Raw genomic sequence first — 23,627 nt, forward strand, 5'->3', positions numbered from 1 at the left:
TGACAGGCTAGTTTTAGAAGCTTTTTATGCGACATTCCTCCACTTAAGTGTCTCAATTAGACTGTGGGTCAGATAACGTCTGGGTGGATACCTGTAGGTACAGAGCCAGCTAGCTAATGTTAACCTACCTATGATAGCTAGTAAGCTATCGCTAGCAACCACTGAGGCACACTGAGAAAAAAGTTTTTCTACAACCTATCCAACTACCTAGCTGACCTACTTAAAAGTCACCTGTTATATAGAGAAACATACAGCACATGACAACACTATGCACCGAGAAGCTAAATAAATAAACTTATTTAGCTGGCTAGCTAGCCAGCTAGCTGCTTTCTCTTTGCCTCGCTTGCTCTGATACCCAGGTTTTCCCTCGTTAGTTGTCACTCACCAGGCAGCTCTGTTGCTGTATTCCTCGTGTTATCCAGGTTTATTTCGAACAACTGTTAGAACCAAGCGTAACATTTTCTCCCCAGAATGTAGTATGAAATATATTCCTCTGATATGGACCCGTTCGGAAATATAAAGATGCTTCATTCAAACATTTAGGAAGGATGGGTGGGTCGACTGCCTCCTCGGACACCCACTCAGTTGAATGCAATGGTTCGAGGAAGACGCTTCATCCTCGCTGGTTCCTTGCACATCAAACTCCAGACGTCCGTTAACATTAAACACAGTGCCTCCAGCAATTCAGGTACAGACGGAATGCACAACAGTCCCCTTCTCTTTACCCCCGTGACTGATTATATCCTCAAAAAGTTACATCTCTTGCAGTACAGATATGTGCGCGTTGTTTAGGGGGAGCTCACTCTGATACTTCTACCACTGCCACCCTCTGGCTGGCTCGTTCTTCTCCTCTGTGTTCACTCCTACTAAATAAACTATTCAATTGGACCTGGCAGAGAATCTTGTGACGGAGGGATTATGGGATTTGTAGTAAACCTATTGCAGTTCAGCATTAAAAGGTGTCAAATAATTTGATTTTGTATTATCTAAACTCGGAATTATTGACTAATGAATACATAGCTCATTGATCAGGTCATTGTTGTTAGGTAGCTAATCGATGCCCATGTGCCATGTAGGGTCACTGCATGTCATTTTTTTGAAATAGTATTTCAGAGTGCAGGGTAAAAAAACGACAAGGGCACAGTGTGTCTTGTTCCAGATGAAGGGTTTAAAGACAACTCTTGTTAAAATTTCCCTCAAAGCAAAACTAAGATTTTAGAAATGTTTGCAAATGTATTTAATAAGAAAACCTGAAATAATCACATTGACATAAGTATTGAGTCTTTTTACTACGCACCTTTGGCAGCGATTACAGCCTCAATTCTTCTTGAGTATGACAAGCTTTACACACCTGGATCTGGGGATTTTCTGCCATTCTTCTCTGCAGATCTTCTCAAGCTCTGACAGGTTGGATGGGGATTGTCGGTGAACAGCCATTTGCAGGTCTCTTCAGAAATGTTTGACTGGGTTCAAGTCAGGGCTCTGGCACGTCCATTTGACATCCACAGAGTCACTCCATGTCTTTGGTGTGTGCTTAGGGTCCATGTCCTGTTGGAAGGTGAACTGTTGGTCCAGTAGTCTACGATCCAAAGTGCTCTGGACCAGGTTTTCATTAAGGATATCTCTGTACTTTGCTCCTTTCAGCTTTCCCACAACCCTGACCAATCGGCAACCCTGACCAATCGCCCAGTTCCTGCTGCTGAAAAAAACAGTGATGCTGCTGCCACCACCATGCTTCACCGCTGGGATAGTATCGGCCAAGTGATGATGAGTGGTACCTGGTTTCCTCCAGACATGGCACTTAGAATTGAGGCCAAACAGTACAGTATTGGTTTCACTCGATCTTGACTCACAGTCTGAGAACACTTTAGGTACTTTTTTGCAAACTCCAAGCTGACTTTCCTGTCATATCAAGGGATGGGGGGCACCTGAGTCATTGGAAATGGGCCTGAATGCTTATGTCAATGTGATATTTCAGACATTTATAAAAATGTGCTTTGTCATTATTGGGTATTGGATGTAGATTGAAAAAAATTAATTGAAAGGATTTTAGCATAAGGTTGCAGCATAACAAAATGTGAAAAAATGAAGGAATCTGAATGCGCTCTATCCACTCCCACCACCTGTGAATGGCCTCATTCTCTTCCGCTGTCTCACTGACTCACAAGGCAAACCTTTTTATTGGGCTGTATTAGACTGTTGAAACATGTATCACTCACCACACTGTACAGGAAGTATATTTTTATGATATGGAACTGTGTGGCTGGTTCATGTAAAAGGGATTTTTTGTGTAATGGGTTCTGAAATTGGCATTGCTGTTTCAATTTTTACAAACAGAAGTACTGTGTAATATTTCTTGGCAAAACATATTTTAGTCCTTTTGGTTTATAGCCAACCTATGTTTTTGATAGACAAATGGCTAATCACATCAACTTATCCTGACATAATGTGTTAGAAGAGACATGTATATTGGTTGACTGTTCAGATGTATTCTGGTCAATGTCTGACCAAAATGAAGTAATGTGTTGAATTTTCATTATGCTGTGTACTTCCTGTTTTTAGAAGAGCAACAGTTGTCTAGCTCCATGAGTTCTCACCTTCAGAGGCCTAATTAGTTTTGAATAAAATATATTGGATTAGTATGAAATTAATTGCAGAGGTAAAGCTGTTGAAAATAGACACACACTCCGTGAGTAATCCCTAGTAAAGCCACAGCTGTTTTCAGAGATCTCTAATGAGCTCTAATCCACAGGTTACTTCAGGACACTGAACCACAGTATGTCAGTAGGCCACCCGACATGCTCTGCAATGTTTGTCATAGCCCTGGTGGACTGTAATGCATGTCTGTTGAGTACTACTGTGTATTTCATTGGTGCAGATTTAAATGATAGGGTTGTGTACTGTGCACAGTACCCAAAGGATTCTGCCTGGATTTGACGCAGATCTGCTGGATCAGAGCTAGACCAGGTGCGAGTCCAGTCCATCGTCACATCTATCTGGAATAACATTGTGCTTCACCAAATCGACAACCCACTCTGTCCGGAATGCCTCCTCACACACCGTGGGATGTAAGCTGAAGCACAGGCGTTACAAATATGCCACGTCAGAGCCTACCTCACTGTAGCCCATATCCTATGCAGGCTGCTCTCCTACTAAAATTGATGTGTGGGAAGTTGGCCACTATGGCAAATCCTCTCTAAAAGTCAGCCCCCACTCCTCCCACGGCTCCAGCCTCTCTATCCTCAAATAGGATGCACTCATCATTGCTGTATGAATAGAAAGCTAGTGATGCGTAGGATGCCAGTTTCACAAAGACAAGTGATGCGTATGACTTGACAGCTTACATCAAACTCTCTCAGTAGGCACAGTCAAAACTAGTGTTCTAATATTAGCAGAAGGGGCATCGCATTGAAAACATTTTTCACAAGTTGATTGCAATGACTCAGATTTGGTATTTGGCTTTGTGTATCAAATGCAAGCAGCTTGGTTAAAACTCTACCAAATTGTCACCGAGACACACCAAAGGTAACCTTACCTGTCCTAGTTCACACTGTGGTACCGATGAAGCAGAGTTGTCAGAATTCAATAGGTGACAGCTGAACCTTTTGTGAAGGTCAGACCTTTATCATGTTATCAGTGTGAAAAGCGACAGCCTGAGGGATCTGAGTGCTAGTGGGACAGACGTGTTTGATTTGATTACTCTGAGGAGTATAAGGAGTGGATGCTGCTGTACTGTAGGTATCAGGCACTAGGTTTATCCAGGTGAGAATAACTTCAGTGCATGAAGCAGCATCCGTCAGCAAACAGGGAGATGACAGAAAGGTTAAGGGACCACAACATCCGGTGTACTTGAGCCGTGTGCAATGGTACAGCACGGTAGTGTGAATGTGGAGAGCTGAAACTGAAACTGACACGGAATTAAAAAAAAGCACAACCATTGGTGGAGATAGGAAATGGCTGAGGTAAGAGTGAACTGTTTATTCTTTTTGAGCCTGCAGCCTAAGCCTCAAAACAGTCAAAAACAGAACAGGCAAATGAAAACAATGGTAAGGAAGTCCTCCCTTTTAACTGGATGAAACCTTGAGCACACCCAACAGTTGTGCTTATGTTCAGCCCAGGGGATAATGAATAGGCCATGAGAACACTGGTACTGAAAACCCATGGGAAAAGCACAGGTGGTTGCATTTTGACATAAATGAGCTATGACAGCAAGAGTTGCGCAGAATTGCTTGTTTCAGGTACATGTATATATCTGGCATAAATTGTCTAATAAATACTGGGCCCTTTAGTTTCATATTTATGCCAGGACTAAGGTCTGAAGAAGACTATAACTGCATGCATCATCAAAACACGGTGTCATTTTTAATTACCTTCATGGTGAAGGGAATGTGCCAGTGGAACAGACTGGAACATGTTTTTGAAAGCCAGAAGTACTGTTATCTGTTCTTAAAATTAAATACAAAATATGTTGACTCCAACACTCTTACACTGGAAGCTTATAATTATGTGCCCAGGGTCTTTTAAAACTACTAATGAGAAAATCATTATTTTTGACAGGCATGTTTGTTTCTCTTAACAATATTTGCAAATGAACCTGCTGAATTCCTTGTTTCAAAGATAAGATCCATTTTGTTGGTCAGGGAAGTGAGTCCCAGAACCTCACCTGGAGGAAGACTACAGCACTAACATCTAGGTATGAGCAGAATACAAGAACCACAATACCCACAATACCCCTGCAACCAGACATCGCCTGTAGTCAACCTCAACTAGACCGAGCTCGAAATGAGATGAGAGGAGAGATGCAGAGATGCAGAGAAGATGGCTGGACAGAGGTCATCTAACCAGTAGAAACAGGCTGAAAAGGCTTTGTTTTCTACAGAATGACTGGAGCCAGGTTTAAGACTGCTCCAAAAGACCTGGGGGGTATTCCAAAAACGTGATTTAGTGACAAACCTGGTTAAGAGCATCTTAAACTACCTAATAGCTCTATGGCTTCATTCTCCTAGCTAAACAAAACCATAGGGTTCCTATATTAGGAGGTTTAATTTATCCAGGTTTGTCATTAAACCATATTCTTGGTATAATCCCAGGCCGAGGAAGCAGAATGAGCAAGCTTCTGGAATGACAACATTGTTTTTAGCCTCTACCCTCTGTGCCTTGTTTTGAGTGTTGTTATGTCCTGTTATGTCCTATTACCTTCATTCATAGTCAGTGTGGTTTGTAAAGCACTGTGCTTCTATTCTTACTACAAATTATTATCAGTAGTAGTAGTATTGCCAAGTATTGTTGTTACGGAGCGATCCCTACTGCTGCTCCACCACCTACAAATGTCTCAGGATAATTGAGTATCCCTTACCTTATCCCTCACTGGCAACGAGCAAAGTTGGCTGCGCACGAACCAAAGCTAATTTAATAACTTGGCAAAATAATTTTGCTAATCCAATACCATGAGCAAGATCCTAAGTGCAAACACCTGTGGGTCAGCGCAATGCTCCCACACACCACAGAATAGCTTTAGTTCATGCGTGATGGACTTTGCAGGTTGCTTGTTGCTTTGCTCGTTGCCCATCAATGGAATTAGGGCCCAACCCAAAAAATGTAAAAGCCCAGGACATCACATACAATTGCACAATAATAATGGAAACACGAAGAGCAGACATAACATTGAGTTATGAGTTATTTCTCAGGTTTTTGCTGAGGTTTTAAACTTCCTATCCAGTTGCATCTGTTACTAGTGTATTTTCCAGTTTGTTCTGATGCATAGAGATGACTCAAAATTGATCAATCTGATTTATAACTTTAAAAAGTTAACACATTTTTTTTTTACTATAAGTAGGGCATTACATTAAGCTGAATGTATTTTTATGTGCATGCAATAATTCCTGGACAAGCTTAGGTTTGTGGCAGGTGCTGTTGTCCTCCTGGGAAAGTCCACTCACAGACAGATAGATAGAACACCTGATGTGCAGTGGAATTAAATTGAACATTCCAACCGAGTGGGAACATTCCTCTTACACAATTAATGGGGACTGATTCCAGTGGATGTAATTATTACAATACAGCTCTTTACAAACATGACAAACCAATATTCCTTAATAACTACAGAGGCCAGTTTTGTGATGTGATACAAGTTTTGTATGATACAAAAATAAGCATGTTCTTAAAACGTGACGGGCACTCTACAGCTTACACAGATCTGTGCATGGTCCCTTTTCAGGACAGAGGCGCCAATCAAAACCAATAGCATCACTGACCCTCGGTGGATAAGACTCTCCCTTTGTCAATGCGACCGCAATTTGGAGTGAATATTTGGAGTAGGCAACACAATGCTGGGAAGCATTTGGCTCCTTATGTCCCTTTGGAATGCATTCACTCTGTCGACCTCTTTCCTAACAAGCTGTGGCTCTGAGAACAAAAGGAAGCACCATGCAAGGTCTGGAAAAGGTCCTGATCGTCATAGTATCATTATCTTCAATAATGAAGCATGACATACAGTATGAGTGATAATTATATAATTATTGTGCTGTATTCACATAATTCAAAGCACAATGTTGTTGTGGCTGTCTGTATTTGGAATGGCAAATAGGTTAATGTGTATCTGGAGGAGAGGAGATGGAAAATTAAATAAATAATATCAGGTTTCTTTAAGTTGGTAAAATCAGGGCTCACTAGTTAAGGTGTTGAGATGAATTCAAAGGCCTGGTCCCAGCTTTAAAAAATAACTTCAATGATAGTAATAGTTATAACAACAAAGACAGTAACTTTAATTATTAAAAACTACAATCACTTTTTGTAGTACCACATCTTTGAAAAAATGACATAGTGAACTAACTTAAAATTCAAATGAAAACAAAATAAGTGTTATTTCCAATGTACAACTTTATATATACACATAGCATCTTCATGGGGAGGGGGAGAGGCAGGACTGAAGCGATACAAGTGCTTAGAGAACAGTTCTTTCCAAGACTTTCCAATCAGTCTGTGTCGATGATAGTAGCAAGTAGGCTGGTAAACCCATTTTTGATTGAAAAAAAGCAAACGATTATTTATCCCATTTACTGGTGCAACAGCGCCCTCCCCATGGCCAAAATTATGGACTGCATGTTGCTACAAACAAAGACTGACGGTTCACATCTCAAAGTTACCCAAAATAAGGCAACTTGCCCTACATCCTATTGCACAATTCATTTTTCAGAGATGGATACATAATGTTTTCTTTGTAAAATCAGTGTTTTTTTCTTAACAGTTGGCAAAAACAGAAGCTCTATCTACAAGATTTCACAACATAAATAAATTGTCCCTTCGAAAGAAAAATCACAGGTGCAGACAGGAACATTTATAAAATTCCAAAATGTAAAAAATGAAATTGAAACAAAACTTTGTTGTTTCTCAAAAGACAAAAAAGCATCAGCTTTGGTAAAGAAATGAAAAACAAAAAAACTAAAAACTAAAACAAAACACTGACATACATTAACAGCAAGTATTAAATATTTGTATTAAAATTATTTCATTTTATTTTTTCAAATCCTCAAATGAAAATGTTAATTATGCAGAGAAGATATACACATATATATAGATTTATATTTATTTTCATATATAAAAACATGTTTTGTGTGTTCTGTCTTTTCTTTGATTTAAATAAAAATATAAATCACTGATTTCCGTGTGATTTTCCCAGTCTGGTCTCTAGTCTCTTGGCCTGGGGCCTCTGCCGTCACGAGCGGCCGATCTGGAAAAGTACTTCACACGTGATGGTCGCCACGGACGAAGGCAGCATGGAGGAGATGGCCACGTCCAGCAGCCGGCTCTCAAACAGCACAAACTCCGGCCGGTTCTCCTCCACTTTGGCCAGGGCCAGCAGGGCCTTGGCGGCGTAGCACATCATGTTGACGCTGGGCGGGTCCATGGGCGGGTGGCCCATGTGCAGCAGGCTGTGGGGGTTCTGCTGGTACTGCACCATGGCCACACCATCCTCCAAGAAGCCCATGAGGTTGCCCACGCTGCCCTTCTGCACAGCGATGGCACGGGCGGCAGCCGAGTCGGCCTTCGCCAGGTTGGACAGCATCGCCACGGCCATCTCACGATACACCTGCAGCTTGCGCTCACCCACCAGCCGCACCAGCGTGGCAAACAGCTTGTCCTGCCGCACCATTGGCGGTGTGGCCAGCATAAGGTCCACGTTGCCGTCCTGCACGCTCAACTTGCACAGGCACTCCAGCACCAGCCGCTGGGGGCTCAGGATTGAGTGGGGGCCTAGCGAGGGGAAGGGGTCGTGGGCCTCGGCTGACGGACACACCATCCAGTGCAGCAGCCCGTCCAGGATGGGCAGACAGATACTCTCCGGGTAAAGCGACAGGTCCAGCTGCCCGGAAATGTTGGCGAGCGTGACCATGGCGTTCTCGCGCAGCACCGACAGGCAGTCCCACCACCACTCGTCCTTGCTGCAGGCTACACCGCGCTCCTCCTGCGGCTCCTCCTTGTCGTAGGACGACGACGTCTGCCGCTTCCGCTCTGGGTGCTGGTGGTGCAGCAGCAGCAGGCGGCCCAGGACGAGCACCATGCCGGCGTGCCGTGACATCTCGCCGTCGTTGCCGGGAAGGAAGGACAGGCTCCGGACGATGTTGGAGATGCAGAGGCAACGCTTGACCAGGGAGTCCTGCCAGGCGGCAGCTGAGGCCAGGGGAGCCTCGTCCAGGCAGCGAGGCTCGTCCTCCAGCAGAGTGATGCCCTTCTGGCTCTGGACCTGATGAAGGCGGAAGGGGTAGGAGGCAGTGGAGGAGCCGTCGTCGTCTCCTTCTAATAAGGGTCCCGTGTGGGAGGACAACACGTCATCAATGGTGGCCACAATGCTTCTCCTTGTCTCTTCGTCTTTCTCTTTGCGCTCCTGCCCTGGCCTGCCACTCTGGTTCTCTAGTACAGGCTTCTGTATGTCTCCCTCGCGTCTCTCGAAGTGCATCTGGATGTGGGCGGTCGAGTCTCCACCACCTATCTGCCAGTGAAGGAGGCCACTGGAGAACTCCTGGACATGGCCTAGCTGGTCTGATATGTCTTCCAGGAAATCCTCCTTGTGAACTATCCTGACCGGCAGCTTATCATACTTACTAGCCTGCTGGAGTTTAGGCTCAGGCTCGGGTTCAGGAGAAGACTCTCCCTCCTTTTCAGTTCCTTCTTCTGCAATGTTTTCTCCCTCTACCTTCTCCTTCTCCTGGGCCTCTTTCTTGTCCTCAGCTTCTGTCTCTTCTTTTGTCTGCTCTGGGACAGCCTCTGCTGTTGCGGCACTGGGTGGCGCCTCCACTGTGTCAGTTGCTGCTGGGCCAGTCTGCTCTTCCACTGTCTCACAGGCATCGTCCTCAGTAGGAGAACTCTCCTCTGTCTCTGTCTCTCCCTCTGCAGGGTCAAGCAGAGTTTTCTGCCCAATGGTGCCCACTTCATACTCCTCTAGGATGCCAAAGATCTCGATCAGGCACCTCCTGAAGTATTCCACAATGAGCTCCAAGAAGCCAGGCAACTGCAAAAACAACAAAGAACTGTCAGTGGTAGTCACTATTCTCTCACTGGTGGACAAAGCTGAATACTTAATGCCAATATAAGCAGCACTAATGTAGAACTGAGATCTTAGGATACAAGCAGAGTGGCCCAATGCATCTACCTGTGAGAGGTTGAAGGAGGACACAGTGCTGTCATCATAAAGGAGGATGTTGATGGTGTCCAAAGCCCACGTGCTCTCGGCTAGCAAGCCTGATTTCAGGGACATCATCACTCGCCAGGCCTCTGGGGTTCCTGTGGGAGAAGCATATAATCCAGTAAGTTTGGGTGTTGGCTTTTTCACATGACTAAAGTGACTGACTGGACATAGATGTAACATGGGGGCCTGTCATGAATCCACAGCTCTAGAGGGACAGGTCGAACCACAGCTCTTCACTGCTAAGCAAAAACGTTAAACAATTCTGCATTTGGTTCAAATCACATACATGTATGTCTGGATAGTAGCCATTTAGATACCATTTAGATGGGATGCTTTAAATATACAGTGAAAAGATCATTTGAGGGCACTTCATACCAGTGTCCTTTGAGGTAAGCTTGCGGCGTGGCTTCATGATGGGTTGGGTGCCTTCTATGGACCCCAGTGGGTAGTTGAGGTCTTTGCGTAGGTTGGGTGGCATATGGCCCTGGGAGCCACCACTGTGCATCTGCATACCAGGCTTGGGCATTTTCATGGGTGACATGAAGGCTTTGCTGGGGGACATGTGTGACTCCAACGAGCGCTGGTAAGAGGCTGGGCTGGGGGCCCGCGACACATGGTTGACCATAGAAGAGTTGGTCTGGTAGGAGGAAGTTGGCTGCCTGGAGCTCATGGATGCCATCGAGCCCGAGGACGAGGACATAAAGGGGGACTGGCCACGGTGCCCGGGCCACTGACCATCCGGACCTGACCGCATGCCGTCCATGTCGTCCCCGCGGCCCATGCCTGGGTAAGATGGCATCTGTGAGGAGTGGCCTGGCCTGGTTGGATATGGGTAGGGCATGTCTGTCCTGGAGGGCCACATGTTGGGCACTTCACCGCTGTTGGCAGACGGGGGTCCTGCTGCCATCATCTGAGCAGGCATGCTATGCTGTGGGGGGCCTTGTCCTGGACCCATGCGGTCTCGGCCATAGGGGTAAGGGAACTGGCCCTGCATCGACCTCCGGTCGGGACCAGGGTAGCCGCTGCCGTACTGGCCATACATGTCTGCCTGCTGGCCACCGTAGGGCATTCCATACATCTCCCCCTCGTGCCTCTTCGCTGGGGGTCCGTACATGCCATCCAGAGTCCGCTTGTAGCCCTAGAGGGAAATGTACACCTTTAGGAGTGGCCAACTGACATGAACAATGGACATTTGAAGGATATTCCTTTTACTTCTGCATGCCTTGTTATGGGTGAACTAGCTTTGGATGGTTGTGTTGATAATTCTTATCAAAGTTGTGATTTCTGTCATCAGTACGATTTAATTAACAACCTTCTCACATAGAGGCTGCCTCTCACCTGTTGCTGAGGGAACATTCCAGAAGGGTGCACACCGTACGGCATGCCAGGGTAATGCTGCCCGTAGCCATCGTGCCTGAGAAACAGGAGAGATGTGGCATTTACAATCACATGCAATTAAAGGCATAGGTTTATAATCAAAAGACATGAAGGGACTACTAGCAATATTCACTGTATTCAAAGAAACTTTATTATAGTACTGCAAGAGATTTAAACAATACTGGGGCCATTGCACAGACCTCATATATACACATTCCCATGCCATGACACTTACCTTTGTGAGGGATATCTGTTAGGTGAGTATATGCTGCCATCATTGTTTGGTGGTCCCACACTGCTTTGACCTCCAGGGGGACCCATGCCTCCCTCCATCCCCATCATGTGCTCTGACCTGGGGGGACACAGGTTTGCATTAATGCATGAATGTTATTGCATTAACAAAGTACAAATAAAGCTGATGCACACACAGTTTCTACATATTAATGGGAGACACCAGGCAAAGTGAAAACAAACACTTTAATGATGGATGTTGTTTACTCCTGACTCCCGACACATTTAAAAACAAAAGCAGTTGTATCAAAGTGCTTTCCAGTTGAGGTAAATAGATTCCTACTAATAGGACGTAATAGGGTACATTAAAGAATATGTAAGAAACAATACATCACTCTTCTGATGACATAGTCAAATTACAAAGGCATTGTAATTCCAGCAATGCAGTTTTGGAGAGCACTCACAAAGGATTGTGTTTCTATTTACTATTTTATTTTAAATTATTCTCCCAAACATAATTTGATATTCATTACTCATCTCTTCAAAAGCCTAATTTAAACATGCATTGGTAAACCAGCATAGGTGTTCAAAAACACAACATACACTGTAATCCATTGGACTACACATGCAAATTTGAACTCGAGTATGTGTGTGTGTGTCTATGCATATATTTGTATGTGTGTGTGTGTGTGTGTGTGTGTGTGTGTGTGTTTGAGCAGATGTACATGCACATGTACATGTATGCAATTATTCACCTCCTGTCATAGCCTGGTCCATAGGGGTACTGGGAGCGTGGCCCCATGCCCAGAGAGGACATTGGGCCGGGCGCACTCCTGACATACATCTCCTGCATGGCACTGGAGGGCATCTGCCCTGCCATGTAAGGATCTCCACAACCTGCCACTGGAAACAGGGTTTCATTTGCTTGATTAATTAAGGCTTGGTGGTATCTATGTTTTCTTAAAAACTTTTTTTCCGGATATCCAATGAAAAGATAGCCCATGATGCATATGTTAATAAAATTCATTTTTCAAAAGAAATACAGAGAAGCTAATTCACTTTTTACTGGTATTTGTATCAATATTTTTATTTGACAACTATAGATTGGCTTTCATAACAGACTTTCAAATTTAAATTATGTCCAGTAGGGGGCAGCAGAGCTTTTCATATGATTCTCAGTGAACTAACGATGTTGTCGCTTCCTATAACAAAATACTGTTTTCCCACAAAATCCTAAAACTGGCATGTCACCTTCTGCTGAAAAAGAGAGATTTCATCTGGTGCCCACCAAGAGCGCCAAGGCTGAAGAACATTTAACAATGTGCAAATCTATCAGTGATTCTCATTTCCAGACCGAGAAAACATTTTAGGAGAAAGGAGGAAAAAAAAACAGAATGGGGAAAGTGATGGGAGAAATGATAGAGGGCAAGGAGGAGTGGGAGGGAGGTACTTGAGTGGAGAGAGCAAGAGAGAGGGGACCTGAGAGGGATGAGAGGGATTGCTGAGAGGGTTGGAGAGGGAGCTCCTCTCTGGTGAAGGAATGCTCTTACCCTTCCTCATCCCGGCAAAGGGGTCCTTGTTGGCCTCAAACTGCATCCTCATCATGGGGTCTGGCTGGTAAGGCCCACTCGGGGGGATGGAGGTGCGTTTGGGGAGGCTGGGGTCGTTGGCCTCTGAGAAGGGGTCTTGGATGCTGATAGAATTGTTCCTGCCAAATACAGTGAGGAGACTTCTAAGAGATCAAACTACACACATGAAATGGTGCATTTATAAAATGAGAAAGTTATTATCAGTTCACTGAATATATATTCATACATAAAAATAAGCCTCTTTGGTATATTAATACTAGTTTAATAACTATGATCAACACTATAATATATGTGATTATACTAAATGACCAAAAAGGGAAGTGAAACAACTAGGGATCTTTTTAAATACAAGTGTATTTTTTTTAGATAGCAGTACATCTCGTCCTACACAGCAACACATTAATGTGTCCATTAACTGCAATTATCATCTATATAAAATGTAACCCTTTAGCGGTGTATAATTATTCTATTTTGTAGTTACTAGATTATAATGGACTTTCAAATCAACCATTGAGCCACTTCGAATCCAGTGCAGCTCCAGCACATAGGAAGGAACAGGTGTAGGGAAACACAGAGGACGGGAGGGTGGGGGCTCTGACGGAGTAGCTTACCTGCCACCTGGCGCAGCGGGCACATGGCCCTGGGGGGTGCTTGCTGGGGTGGGGCGCTTCAGGTCGCCTGGCGTCTCGGTCATGGAGCTGCTGCCGGTGGACTGGGGGGTGTGAGGCCCCTGCAGAGAGCCGGAGTTGGCTGGAGAGGAGACCAGAGGATTAGTGGAGTGGGGGAAGAAGGAGACACTGATAACCAAGTACAAGAACACAACAAATACCCAACAAAGGCAAGCTAAATTCTGTTATGAGCCGGGGCAATGTAACAGGAGAGGCGAATTCTAGCTGCTAGCGTCAGTAAGGCAGCTGAGGGTTAGGTTGTACTGATGTCTCACAGTGGCAGTAATTTGGTATGGATTTGTACCAGACGCTATCTACAGTCTTACAATAACAAAGTGTATTAGAAAAGAAATGACTGGGAGCGCATACAAAAATCTACCAATAATACTGACCCTCCTGATAGCCTCAGTCAAAACTACAGATATGCTTGACATGTTGTGATTTATACTGAGGACACAAACCCATAGCCGGGTAACCGAGCGCATCCCACATCCCTCAGTGTAAGCCCCGGTGCCTGAGGATGTGGGGAACACAGAGACTGCTGCAGAGGGGCCACAGAGGGAGAGGACACACAGAGAGGCAGTCGCTCCCACACACTGGAATTTGCCTGCTGGACTTTTTGGCAGGTTTTTGAAGATTGCTTTCCATTTTGGTTGGTGATAAGTTCAGATGGGATAAAGTTGGTGATAAGTTCAGATGGGAAACCTGGGGCCATGCAGACACACACACACACACACACACAACACACGCACACACAAACACACACACACACACACACACACACACACACACACACACACACACACACACACACACACACACACACACACACCAACCACTGTACTGCTTTTTTTACTGTTTTTCACCATTTCTATCAAAGCCACGACACAAAATGTTCATCATTTACTGCATCTGTTTAAATAATTTATTTGCAAGACATTAAGAGTGTAAAGGAATTCTAGGATTCTAAATAGGAGTCTGAATGGTCATTACTAAATATCACATTACAGAAGATGACTGGGCAAATAATGGCTTTTAAGAAACCCCAAAATAGAGAGCCAAAATATCTTTAGTTTTTGTCAAGAAAACCAAACCCTCTGAATAAGCACCACTCACTGGGTGGAAGTGAAGACACCCCATGGCCCTCTAACACACAAAATGACTCTAAATTTTAAAAGAATAAGCCAATGATAGTGTGAAATATTTATATTAATTCTAAATAATGCAACCATAACCGTTTACTTCCTCATTAGAGGCCATTGAAACATCAATGCAGGGAGAGAGAGATGGAGTGCACAGGAAGGACGTGCAGTGCCTGGAGAGAGGGAGAGGGAGAGTGAAGGAGGGAGGGAGGGAGCATTTGTCCTTGGAGAGAGATGGGAGGAGGGGGAGGATGTGTGGGATTCCTCCTCTTTCTAGGATATCCCTTTGCTCCATTGCCGGTGGCAACACGTGGAAGGCTCCAAAAGTAAACAATGGCAGGGTTACTGGAGGTTAACAGCCTCAGCGTACTTCACATCCCGACTGGCTGACGCAAACAGGAACGCAGGCAGGGGAGGGGACATCTACTCAGCCTGAACTGCTGTGCCCTTTACCCCATATTTTAGGGGAAGGTGGAAAGAGAGAGAATGAGAGAGAGAGAGAGAGAGAGAGAGGGAGGGAGAGAGAGAGAGAGAGAGAGTGAGAGAGAGAGGTGGACAGACTGGGAAAAGGGTAAAAGCCTCTCCCTCACTGGGTCAACATGTGAATTGAGGTTGACTGGAGGTCACTTTTGTTTACGTCCCATAATCCATCCCCATTAATCTTCCTTGAGGGAATCTCCCCCCCCCACTCTTCATCCAACCTCTACCCCCCCCCCCCCCCTCCTCCCGTCCTGGCACCACGACAACTCTCCTGCTCTGACATCACCAGCCGACCGACAGCTATATATAGCTGGAGGTGGGGGCTGAGAGGTGAGAGGCGCCACCTGCCCGCATGACTCGCTGCTTCCCGTGCGACGAGAGACAGCCGCCTCCAGCAGCATGAGTGGCCTGTGTGCGTCATCGCTCCATTCCCATCGCTTCGTCGGCCCCTCAACACCACTAAATCCAGACACCAAGCATCTTGCCCCCTCTCTCTCTCTCTCTCTCTCTCTCTCTCTCTCTCTCTGCTGGAGGATGAAGGGTTAGGGAGGAAGGAAGGGGGGAAGAAACCCTCTGCAGTGGCTGAGGTGCACCAAAACTCCGCCAGGTCAGCGGAGATGTCTACCGGTCGCAGGCACTGAGAGAGGAACGGGTGCCTGAATCTGGTTCTGCTCAGCTGTGCGAAAACCTCATTGCAAAGCAACGTGAATAGCGTCGCAGGAACTTGAAAAATAAAACACAGAGAAGAAAAGAAATCCCCCACCATCGCAAAGGACTGTGAAGGCACGCGCGAACAAACCTCTCTCCCTTACATCTTGGCATTCTTTGAGTGGGGTTCTTGTGAACATTCTCTCATGACAGTAGCACATGGAAAAAAAAGAGGGAATAAATAAATAAATAATAACTAAAGTGGAAATGTAGAAAGGGGAGGTGGGGGAGGGGGGGCCCATCACAGAGCGGCAGTGGGGTTGTTGCACGGAGTAGCCGGGAGACAAGCGGCGGCTCACAGCCAGATGAAAGGAAGGATGCGGAGCATTAAGATGAAAAGAACGGAATTTCTCATGGGGCCAGAGGTGAGGCGCAGCACGGTGCAGCGCTCGAGGACGGCCCTGCTGTTGCTGCGCTCTCGTGGACGTGCCAGCGTGCGACTCTGCGTGTACGAGGAAGCGCCCGTGGCTGCGTCTGTGTGCCGACGTGCGTGTTCGCGTGCGTTTGACTGTGAATGTGTGGGTGAGCGAGTGAGTGAGTGAGTGTGTGTGTGTGTGTTTGTGTGTGTGTGTGTATGTGTGCGTCTGTGTGTATGTGTGTGTTTGTGTGCTGAGTGTGCTGTCGGCGCAGCTTCTCTCGTCTCCCTGTTCCCGGCTGCTATATTCTCAGGTCAAGGTCGCGCTCCTCATCAGGGCTTGTAATGAGGGCCGAGACTTTCGCCCAGCCTCTCGCGCTCCTCACCTCTCCACAGACGTCAGCGCTAATGGAAACCAGCTCTCAGCACAGGCATGACAAAAACACAAGCTTCTCCTTTTGAAAGGGAACGCAAAAGTCATCAGGAGGTGCCTTGATGAGCTTTGGCCCTTTGTGCTTAAATGTGAGCCATGTCTGTGAGTTAAAACATCAAAACAACGCTACTGCTGCAGAGAGCGTGACAGTTCTGGCAGCAAGACGATAAAGAGGTTCAAGTGTGTGTGAGTCAGAGTCACTAGTGGGAAAATAAATATATGTGGGAGCGTGAAACACTTGAGGAAGTACAATTTTTTTTTTCTTAAGTCTGTTTCTGAACAGGCACACTCCAGCAGTCCCCCATCCCACAGCACCTCTGTGGGGTTCCACATAAGCAGCAAGCGTGTGCTCTACGCTGGCCTGGCATACCTAAGCAGCATGTGTGTGCTCTTCAGAGGCCTGGCTTACCTGGTGATGGAGGCTGAGGCCGGGGCTGCTTCCTGTCCCCCGCAGGGCAGGCGTCCAAAGGGTGGTCCTCTCCGCGCTCCGCCTTGCACTCGTAGGCAAACAGATACTGAATGTAGTGCTTCTTCAGAGTGCTGGCCGACGTGCTGGAGGTCCCCACGGTCAGGGTGGATGACAGTTCCTTCCACTTCTTGTTCTTGTTCATCTGGAGGCACAAAAGTGTGTGTGTGAGAGACGGAGGGAGCTGTTTTTTTCGTGTGATTGTATGAGACGGCCTGAAGACTTCAGCACTGCCGGGTGTTCTTATCTGCTGCAGCGGGCTATTATTCCATCCAGGCATTAAACTTTTACACTGGAGCTAATCGTGGCACCAATCTAGCTGGCAGAGAGCAGTTGAGTTTGGGCACTTCTACCTGGTCTAATGTACACACCCTTTCGTTGTTCATCTCCCAGGAATGGCAAGAAATGAGAAACAAAAGCTCTGAGCTCTGATGTATAATTGTTATGTAATCTTACAAATTATTCTGAAATGTGTCAGCTCAGAAGTGTTTATTTTTATCAAAATAAAAACACTACTCATCTGACATATTGGCTTCTGTTCTACTTCAATAAGACATGTAGTGACATGTTTCTGGCGTTGTCAGAAATTTGAATGAAATCTGCACTTATTCACTGTGATTTATATAGTATATTATTGTATAATTGCTTTGTATTGCATTACTGCAAATCACAAATGCATTTTGGAAAATTGCACATAAATTCAATAGTATCTTACTGTAGAACTGATGTCCTGCATCCTACTTTGTATCTCACAATTGCATTGGGGAAAATACAGTCTTTTACTGTGAAAAGCTGGCTCTCGGGGTTCAGGCCTCTATAAAGTGCCTTAGGCAATTTGTAACCGCACCATATGAACAAATGCAATGAATTTGAATTGAAATGGAAAAGCAGGAAAGAGAAAAAATGACAATTAAGCTATTTAAGTTATTCAATCCGGTTAAGAAGTCAGACCTTTTTCATTTTGTCTGCTTTGACCTATGACCCATGTCCAAAGGTGCATTAAAGCACTCAAAAAGTGTGACAGTATAAACGGATGCCCGACGCATATTACAGTTTTTTCCAATAATTTTAGTTCTTGTACCTATACCATGGATACTTTTCCCAAACACTTAACACAGTGGGCTTCACAGACACACACCTCTTCATATCAGTTAACTTTTGGTGCAAAATGCAGTACAACAACCACACCACAATCAATTCTGCCGTAACTTTAACACATGTTCCCTCTCAGAGTAGAATGACCTAAAAAACACTAACAACTTGAAGCATTGCTAATTGCATCTATAAAATGTTGCTGTGTCCTCCAGTTTAGCATAGATTACTGTAGTGTTGCATTAAAAAAAGAGAAAAAACACACACAGACAAACACTTCTTTGGACTACAGTAATAAAGTTTGTAATATGACAGTAAACAAATAATTCTAAACTGCTGCAATATGTTTCATTACAGCCATATGCTAGAATTGCATGTTTTACTGCACTATATAGGCTTACTACATTACAACAAAAAGTCATGAATATGCTACGTATTTACTGCAGTATTTCCAATGCAGTAAATTACATACATCAACACAAGATACAGTCTACCAAAGTACTGTAATACCACTAGAAGTAATGCTGATCCATTCTGTCCTCTGCATTTGGTGTCAAACTTTTACATGTTTGAACTTCGCATTTATGGTAACATTCTCCTCTGCATTGCATCTTGGAAATACGTCAATCCAAGCCAAGTATCTGAAGACAGTGTTGATATGTCGGTTTGCCTCTCACAATAGATGTCAAAATTGAGTGTGGCAAATTTACTGTAATTACTGTAAATTGAAGAATTGCATTCTTCAATCACTGTCTTTCACTGATAGCCTATGACTTACATAAAGAGCAGTACTGTAATAGTGGAAACAACTCTTCAGGAACAGTTACATCTATGTTTGCCTTCTATAGACTCTATTACTATTAGAGATAGTGAGAAGTCTGCAAGCCAAAACAAACTAAATAATCTAAATAAACTTTCTGCTAAATTAAGAATACTTTTTCTTATTCAAGCATATAATTTAATTTGTCTAAACAAAGCATCTTTCCATCTACAGTGATCTAAATTACTGTAAGTAAGGTTTTGAACTGAAAGTTAACTGTTCTGAACAGAGTATCTAAACATTGGTAAAAAAAATGCTGTAGTTCCACAGTGTTTTGCTGGTAGTGAACATTGAATGGGACAGGTATCCATGAATTTTGGAAGAAGGTGTCATTGCCAGCATTTGTATCTAAGCATAGGGGCAAGTATCCACAGTTTGGTTCACATGGTCTACTGGTGTGCTCCATGTGTTAAGTGTTTTGGGAATGTGAACATGGTATAGGTACAAGAACTAAAATGATTGGAAAAAACTGTAAATGAGCTTATATATCTAGGCACAGAACATGAAGAGATACAGCTGGCCAGGTGCTGGTGTTTACAGATGTACATATGTACATATAGAATGTACATGCCATAGAAGCTAGTGCTCCATTTCCATTTATGAATGTGGCAGTCTATTTTATTTAACAAAATGAAAGTAGCATATAAACGTTATCATTATGCATCAAACCCATGACCTCGGTGCAGCAGACACGCTGCTTTATCAACTGCCCTACCTGGTAAGCCACAGAATGCCTTGCTGATTGCTATGAATTACACACACACACACACACACACACACACACACACACACACACACACACACACACACACACACACACACACACACACACACACACACAAAATGCCTTCACACTTAAGACGTTAACAAAAGTATGAAAAGAATGCAATTCTTCAATTTACAGTAATTACAGTAAATTTGCCACACTCAATTTTGACATCTATTGTGAGAGGCAAACCGACATATGAACACTGTCTTCAGATACTTGGCTTGGATTGACATATTTCCAAGATGCAATGCAGATGAGAATGTTACCGTAAATGCGAAGTTCAAACATGTAAAAGTTTGATACCAAATGCAGAGGACAGAATGGATCAGCATTACTGTAGGGCTACAGCAGACTTCTAGTGGTATTACAGTTCTTTGGTAGACTGTATCTTGTGTTGATGTATGTAATTTACTGCATTGGAAATACTGCAGTAAATACGTAGCATATTCATGCATTTTTGTTGTAATGTAGTAAGCCTATATAGTGCAGTAAAACATACAATTCTAGCATATGGCTGTAATGAAACATATTGCAGCATTTTAGAATTAGTAGTTTACTGTCATATTACAAACTTTATTACTGTAGTCCAAAGAAGTGTTTGTCTGTGTGTGTTTTTTCTCTTTTTTTAATGCAACACTACAGTAATCTATGCTAAACTGGAGGACACAGCAACATTTTATAGAACCAATTAGCAATGCTTCAAGTTGTTAGTGTTTTTTAGGTCATTCTACTCTGAGAGGGAACATGTGTTAAAGTTACGGCAGAATTGGTTGTGGTGTGGTTGTTGTAGTGCATTTTGCACCAAAAGTGAACTGATATGCAGAGGTGTGTGTCTGTAAAGCCCACTGTGTTAAGTGTTTGGGAAAAGTATCCATGGTATAGGTACAAGAACTAAAATGATTGGAAAAAAACTGTAAACAGTAGATCACTATAAAACAACATTACAATAATCTACTGACCATTAGCTACCAGTGAGATACTGCTGTTGGTTTACAGTAGGCTTATTCCAGATGTAGATAAAAAAACTAAAATATTACAGTGACTTACTGTTGTCTTCCTTCTGGTAATTTACTGGAGATAAAGTAAAACTTTTTTTTCTTACAGGAGGCCTCTTCTTACTGTGAATACCATCCTGGTAAAATACTACAAAAAGAACTACACTTTGTTACTGGCAAATAGCTGCCAGTAACTTCCTGTAGTTTACAAAGGAAATGTTGAACAGTACACGGAGGACGCTGTAGCCCTGCTCTCCACAGACTTGAGATCATTATCAGTGAGCTACCCGCACACCTGCTGGAGTCTTACGACACAGACCAGAGCAGAGCGACACTCACCATGGCGAGGCCCCCGATCTCCTTGACACCCGCGTAGAGGCGGTAGAGGTCCACAGTCTTCTTGCCAATGGCCGGCAGGTTGGGGACGGGTGTGCCACGCTCTTCCATGAAGGACAGGTAGCGGTCCAGCCAAGGCCTCCGCTCTGGCTCCCCGCCCAGCTCGTACAGCCGGGATACCTTATCCCCAGCCATGAGAGCCGGGCTGGACTTCTACAAACGAGGGGAAAGAGAGGGAGAAAGAGAGAAAGAGAAAATACATTAGTAAGAGAGAGGGGGAATGGTAGGTATAAAAATGTACTGGGACATGGGGGATGGTGTGATAGAAAGAGAATTCAAGGATGGAGTGGGAATAAAAAGAGGAACCTCTGAGGGCAGTGGTGTGGGTCCACGTACTGGACTGGATGGAGTCTTGGGCCAGACGGGACTGCTGATGCTGTCGCTGTCGTCGCCGTGGCAGGAGGACAGGCTGGCTGGACTCGGGGCCAAGGGAGACGGGGTCGGGGGCTGGGACAAACACTGGGAGTTGAAGCCATCCTGAGGAGGGGAGGGGGGGAAATCAAGCGTCAGACACTGAGTTCACATGTTGGTTCAGTGGTTTGGTTTAGTGGTTCACTTCAACTTCTGCTGTACGCTCTCCATTAGTGCTTACAAACCCGCCCTATTGGCTGGAGTGACAGAGAACAACTGCAAGCATGAAAAGGAGCAAAACAGAAAAGGGGGAAGAGAAAGGGAGGAGGCAGAGTATACAGTAAAGAAAGAAAATGAGGAAAGGAGAAAGAGACTATTGATATTCAGAAGAACTCGGAGAGAGAGAGGAGAAAAAGAAGAACAAAGATGAGGTGTGGCACTGTTGTTCTCCCTGAGTTCATCCCTGTTTGGGATGCTGGCCTGTGGGCACAGGTATTATAAGTGATGCAGCGCTGTTGTGACAGACTGCACGTGTCAGCGAAAGCTAGCGCCCCCGCCATCCCCAATCCGCCTCCCCCTCCACCTCTGGAGCAGAGAGAGAGAGAGAGAGAGAGAGAGAGGGAGGGAGAGAGAGAGAGAGAGAGAGAGAGAGAGAGAGAGAGAGAGAGAGAGAGAGAGAGCTCCTGCACACTGATGATCTCCACAGGCAGCTCTGGGGGCCTGGCGCACAACTTTGACTGCCTTAAATAATTCATCTGCCAAGCACCATGATCAGCAAAGGGGAGGGATTTAGAGTGAGTCTGTGTTTTTGCGGGGAGATAAACACAACACAAGAGTGGAGTCAAAGGGCCAGGCAGCTGACACAGGGAAAAGTTGCAAGCGGGAGCGAAAAAACGAGTTCGGATAAAATGCTGGGATTTTAGGAGTGCATGTGGGCATGCACATTTGTTTGTGTGTGTGTGTGAGTGTGTGAGTGTGTGAGTGTGTATTTGTAAGTAAGGTCCCACAAGAACTTTTCTAGCAGGCGAACATCGGGCAACAAAGAGCTAAAGGCAATAATGAAGCCGGCAAACATCAATGCGCATTAATATTTAAAAAAATGCAAGCAAACGAATAAATTAATCAGTGTAAAGAAAACATGGTGACAAAACAGAACCCCAAAATACCCTTTTCTAAAAGCAGGGCCCACGTTTGCCTCACAACCTCAAAGCTCTACAGTTTCATCTCCTTTGTCTGAGAGGCCATATGCAGGATGAAGGATGCGAAGCATTATCATTATGAAAAATGTCTGTCATTAAAATGTAGTCAAAGGGTCAGTAAAAAGATGATTCCAAAACCCAAAGGATTATTTCCAGAGACATGAATGGAGAGTTTAAATGAAGGAGATTCCTGGACAGATCAGAAACTAAAGTAACATAAACAGTCAGCTGGCCAAGGCAGGGAGAATTACAGGAGTAATAATGTCATGAGGGGGTGAATGTTCTTACTGTCTTTAGTGTATCTTCAACAGCGCAGGAATAGTGAAGCTTTCCCAGCAATGAGTCTTACAATCACAAAGCTTACAAAGCTTCACCGTTTGCATGTGCAAAAAATACACGTATATCAGATTTGCAACTTATATGCAACGCATACTAGGCACAGAGTACACAGCTGAATCAGTTACAGCCCAGGTCAGAGAGGGGTCAAACACTGACCTTAGGTTTCAGGGGCTCTGCTGTAGGAGGCTCCTCTTTGCCTTCTCCTTTCTGCTTGGGGTCAGCACCCATCACTCCATCTCCTCCTTTCTGCTTGGGGTCAGCACCCATCACACCATCTCCACCCATGCCTCCTGCTCCTGGAGGAGTGATGAAGGGGTGAAAACATTACTGTTGTGAGAAGTCCCTTTGAGTGAGCGAACCCAGCTGATGTGAATGTGAGTTAAAATAGTACAAAAACACAGTCTGGAGTACAATCATCCCACACAGCTGAATAAACTCCTTGGCTGGCTGACATACAAGAGACTTTAATTATATGCTCACAACCCCAGTCAGTGTAATTAGATGTAAGATTTCAACGGTCGCAGAAATCAGA

General features: G+C 44.7%; 2 protein-coding genes across 5 annotated transcripts in view; both read right to left on the reverse strand.

Annotated features, from left to right (window-relative positions):
* LOC105897223 (palmitoyltransferase ZDHHC14) overlaps positions 1–890 on the reverse strand; it is a 51,920-nt gene extending 51,030 nt beyond the window's left edge. Inside the window, exon 1 of one of the 2 annotated variants that reach the window (XM_031579871.2) lies at positions 386–890. The gene's annotated coding sequence lies outside the window, so the exon portion shown is untranslated. The remainder of the gene's footprint in view (positions 1–385) is intronic. The other variant, XM_012824132.3, reaches the window with a different exon arrangement.
* Positions 891–7,588: 6,698 nt separating this feature from the next.
* LOC105895473 (AT-rich interactive domain-containing protein 1B-like) overlaps positions 7,589–23,627 on the reverse strand; it is a 150,125-nt gene continuing 134,086 nt past the window's right edge. For 2 of the 3 annotated variants that reach the window (XM_031580836.2, XM_031580838.2), the window contains 12 exons: positions 23,252–23,391; positions 21,513–21,683; positions 21,150–21,359; positions 17,078–17,279; positions 13,494–13,632; positions 12,844–13,001; positions 12,049–12,196; positions 11,298–11,414; positions 11,024–11,099; positions 10,061–10,823; positions 9,650–9,780; positions 7,589–9,508 (listed from right to left, as the gene is read on the reverse strand). In XM_031580836.2, coding sequence (XP_031436696.1) covers positions 7,715–9,508; positions 9,650–9,780; positions 10,061–10,823; positions 11,024–11,099; positions 11,298–11,414; positions 12,049–12,196; positions 12,844–13,001; positions 13,494–13,632; positions 17,078–17,279; positions 21,150–21,359; positions 21,513–21,683; positions 23,252–23,391 — 4,049 coding nt within the window. In that variant the 3' untranslated portion in view covers positions 7,589–7,714. The remainder of the gene's footprint in view (positions 9,509–9,649; positions 9,781–10,060; positions 10,824–11,023; positions 11,100–11,297; positions 11,415–12,048; positions 12,197–12,843; positions 13,002–13,493; positions 13,633–17,077; positions 17,280–21,149; positions 21,360–21,512; positions 21,684–23,251; positions 23,392–23,627) is intronic. The other variant, XM_031580837.2, reaches the window with a different exon arrangement.

This window comes from Clupea harengus, chromosome 14 (genome assembly GCF_900700415.2).
Source record: "Clupea harengus chromosome 14, Ch_v2.0.2, whole genome shotgun sequence".
Taxonomy (NCBI): domain Eukaryota; kingdom Metazoa; phylum Chordata; class Actinopteri; order Clupeiformes; family Clupeidae; genus Clupea; species Clupea harengus.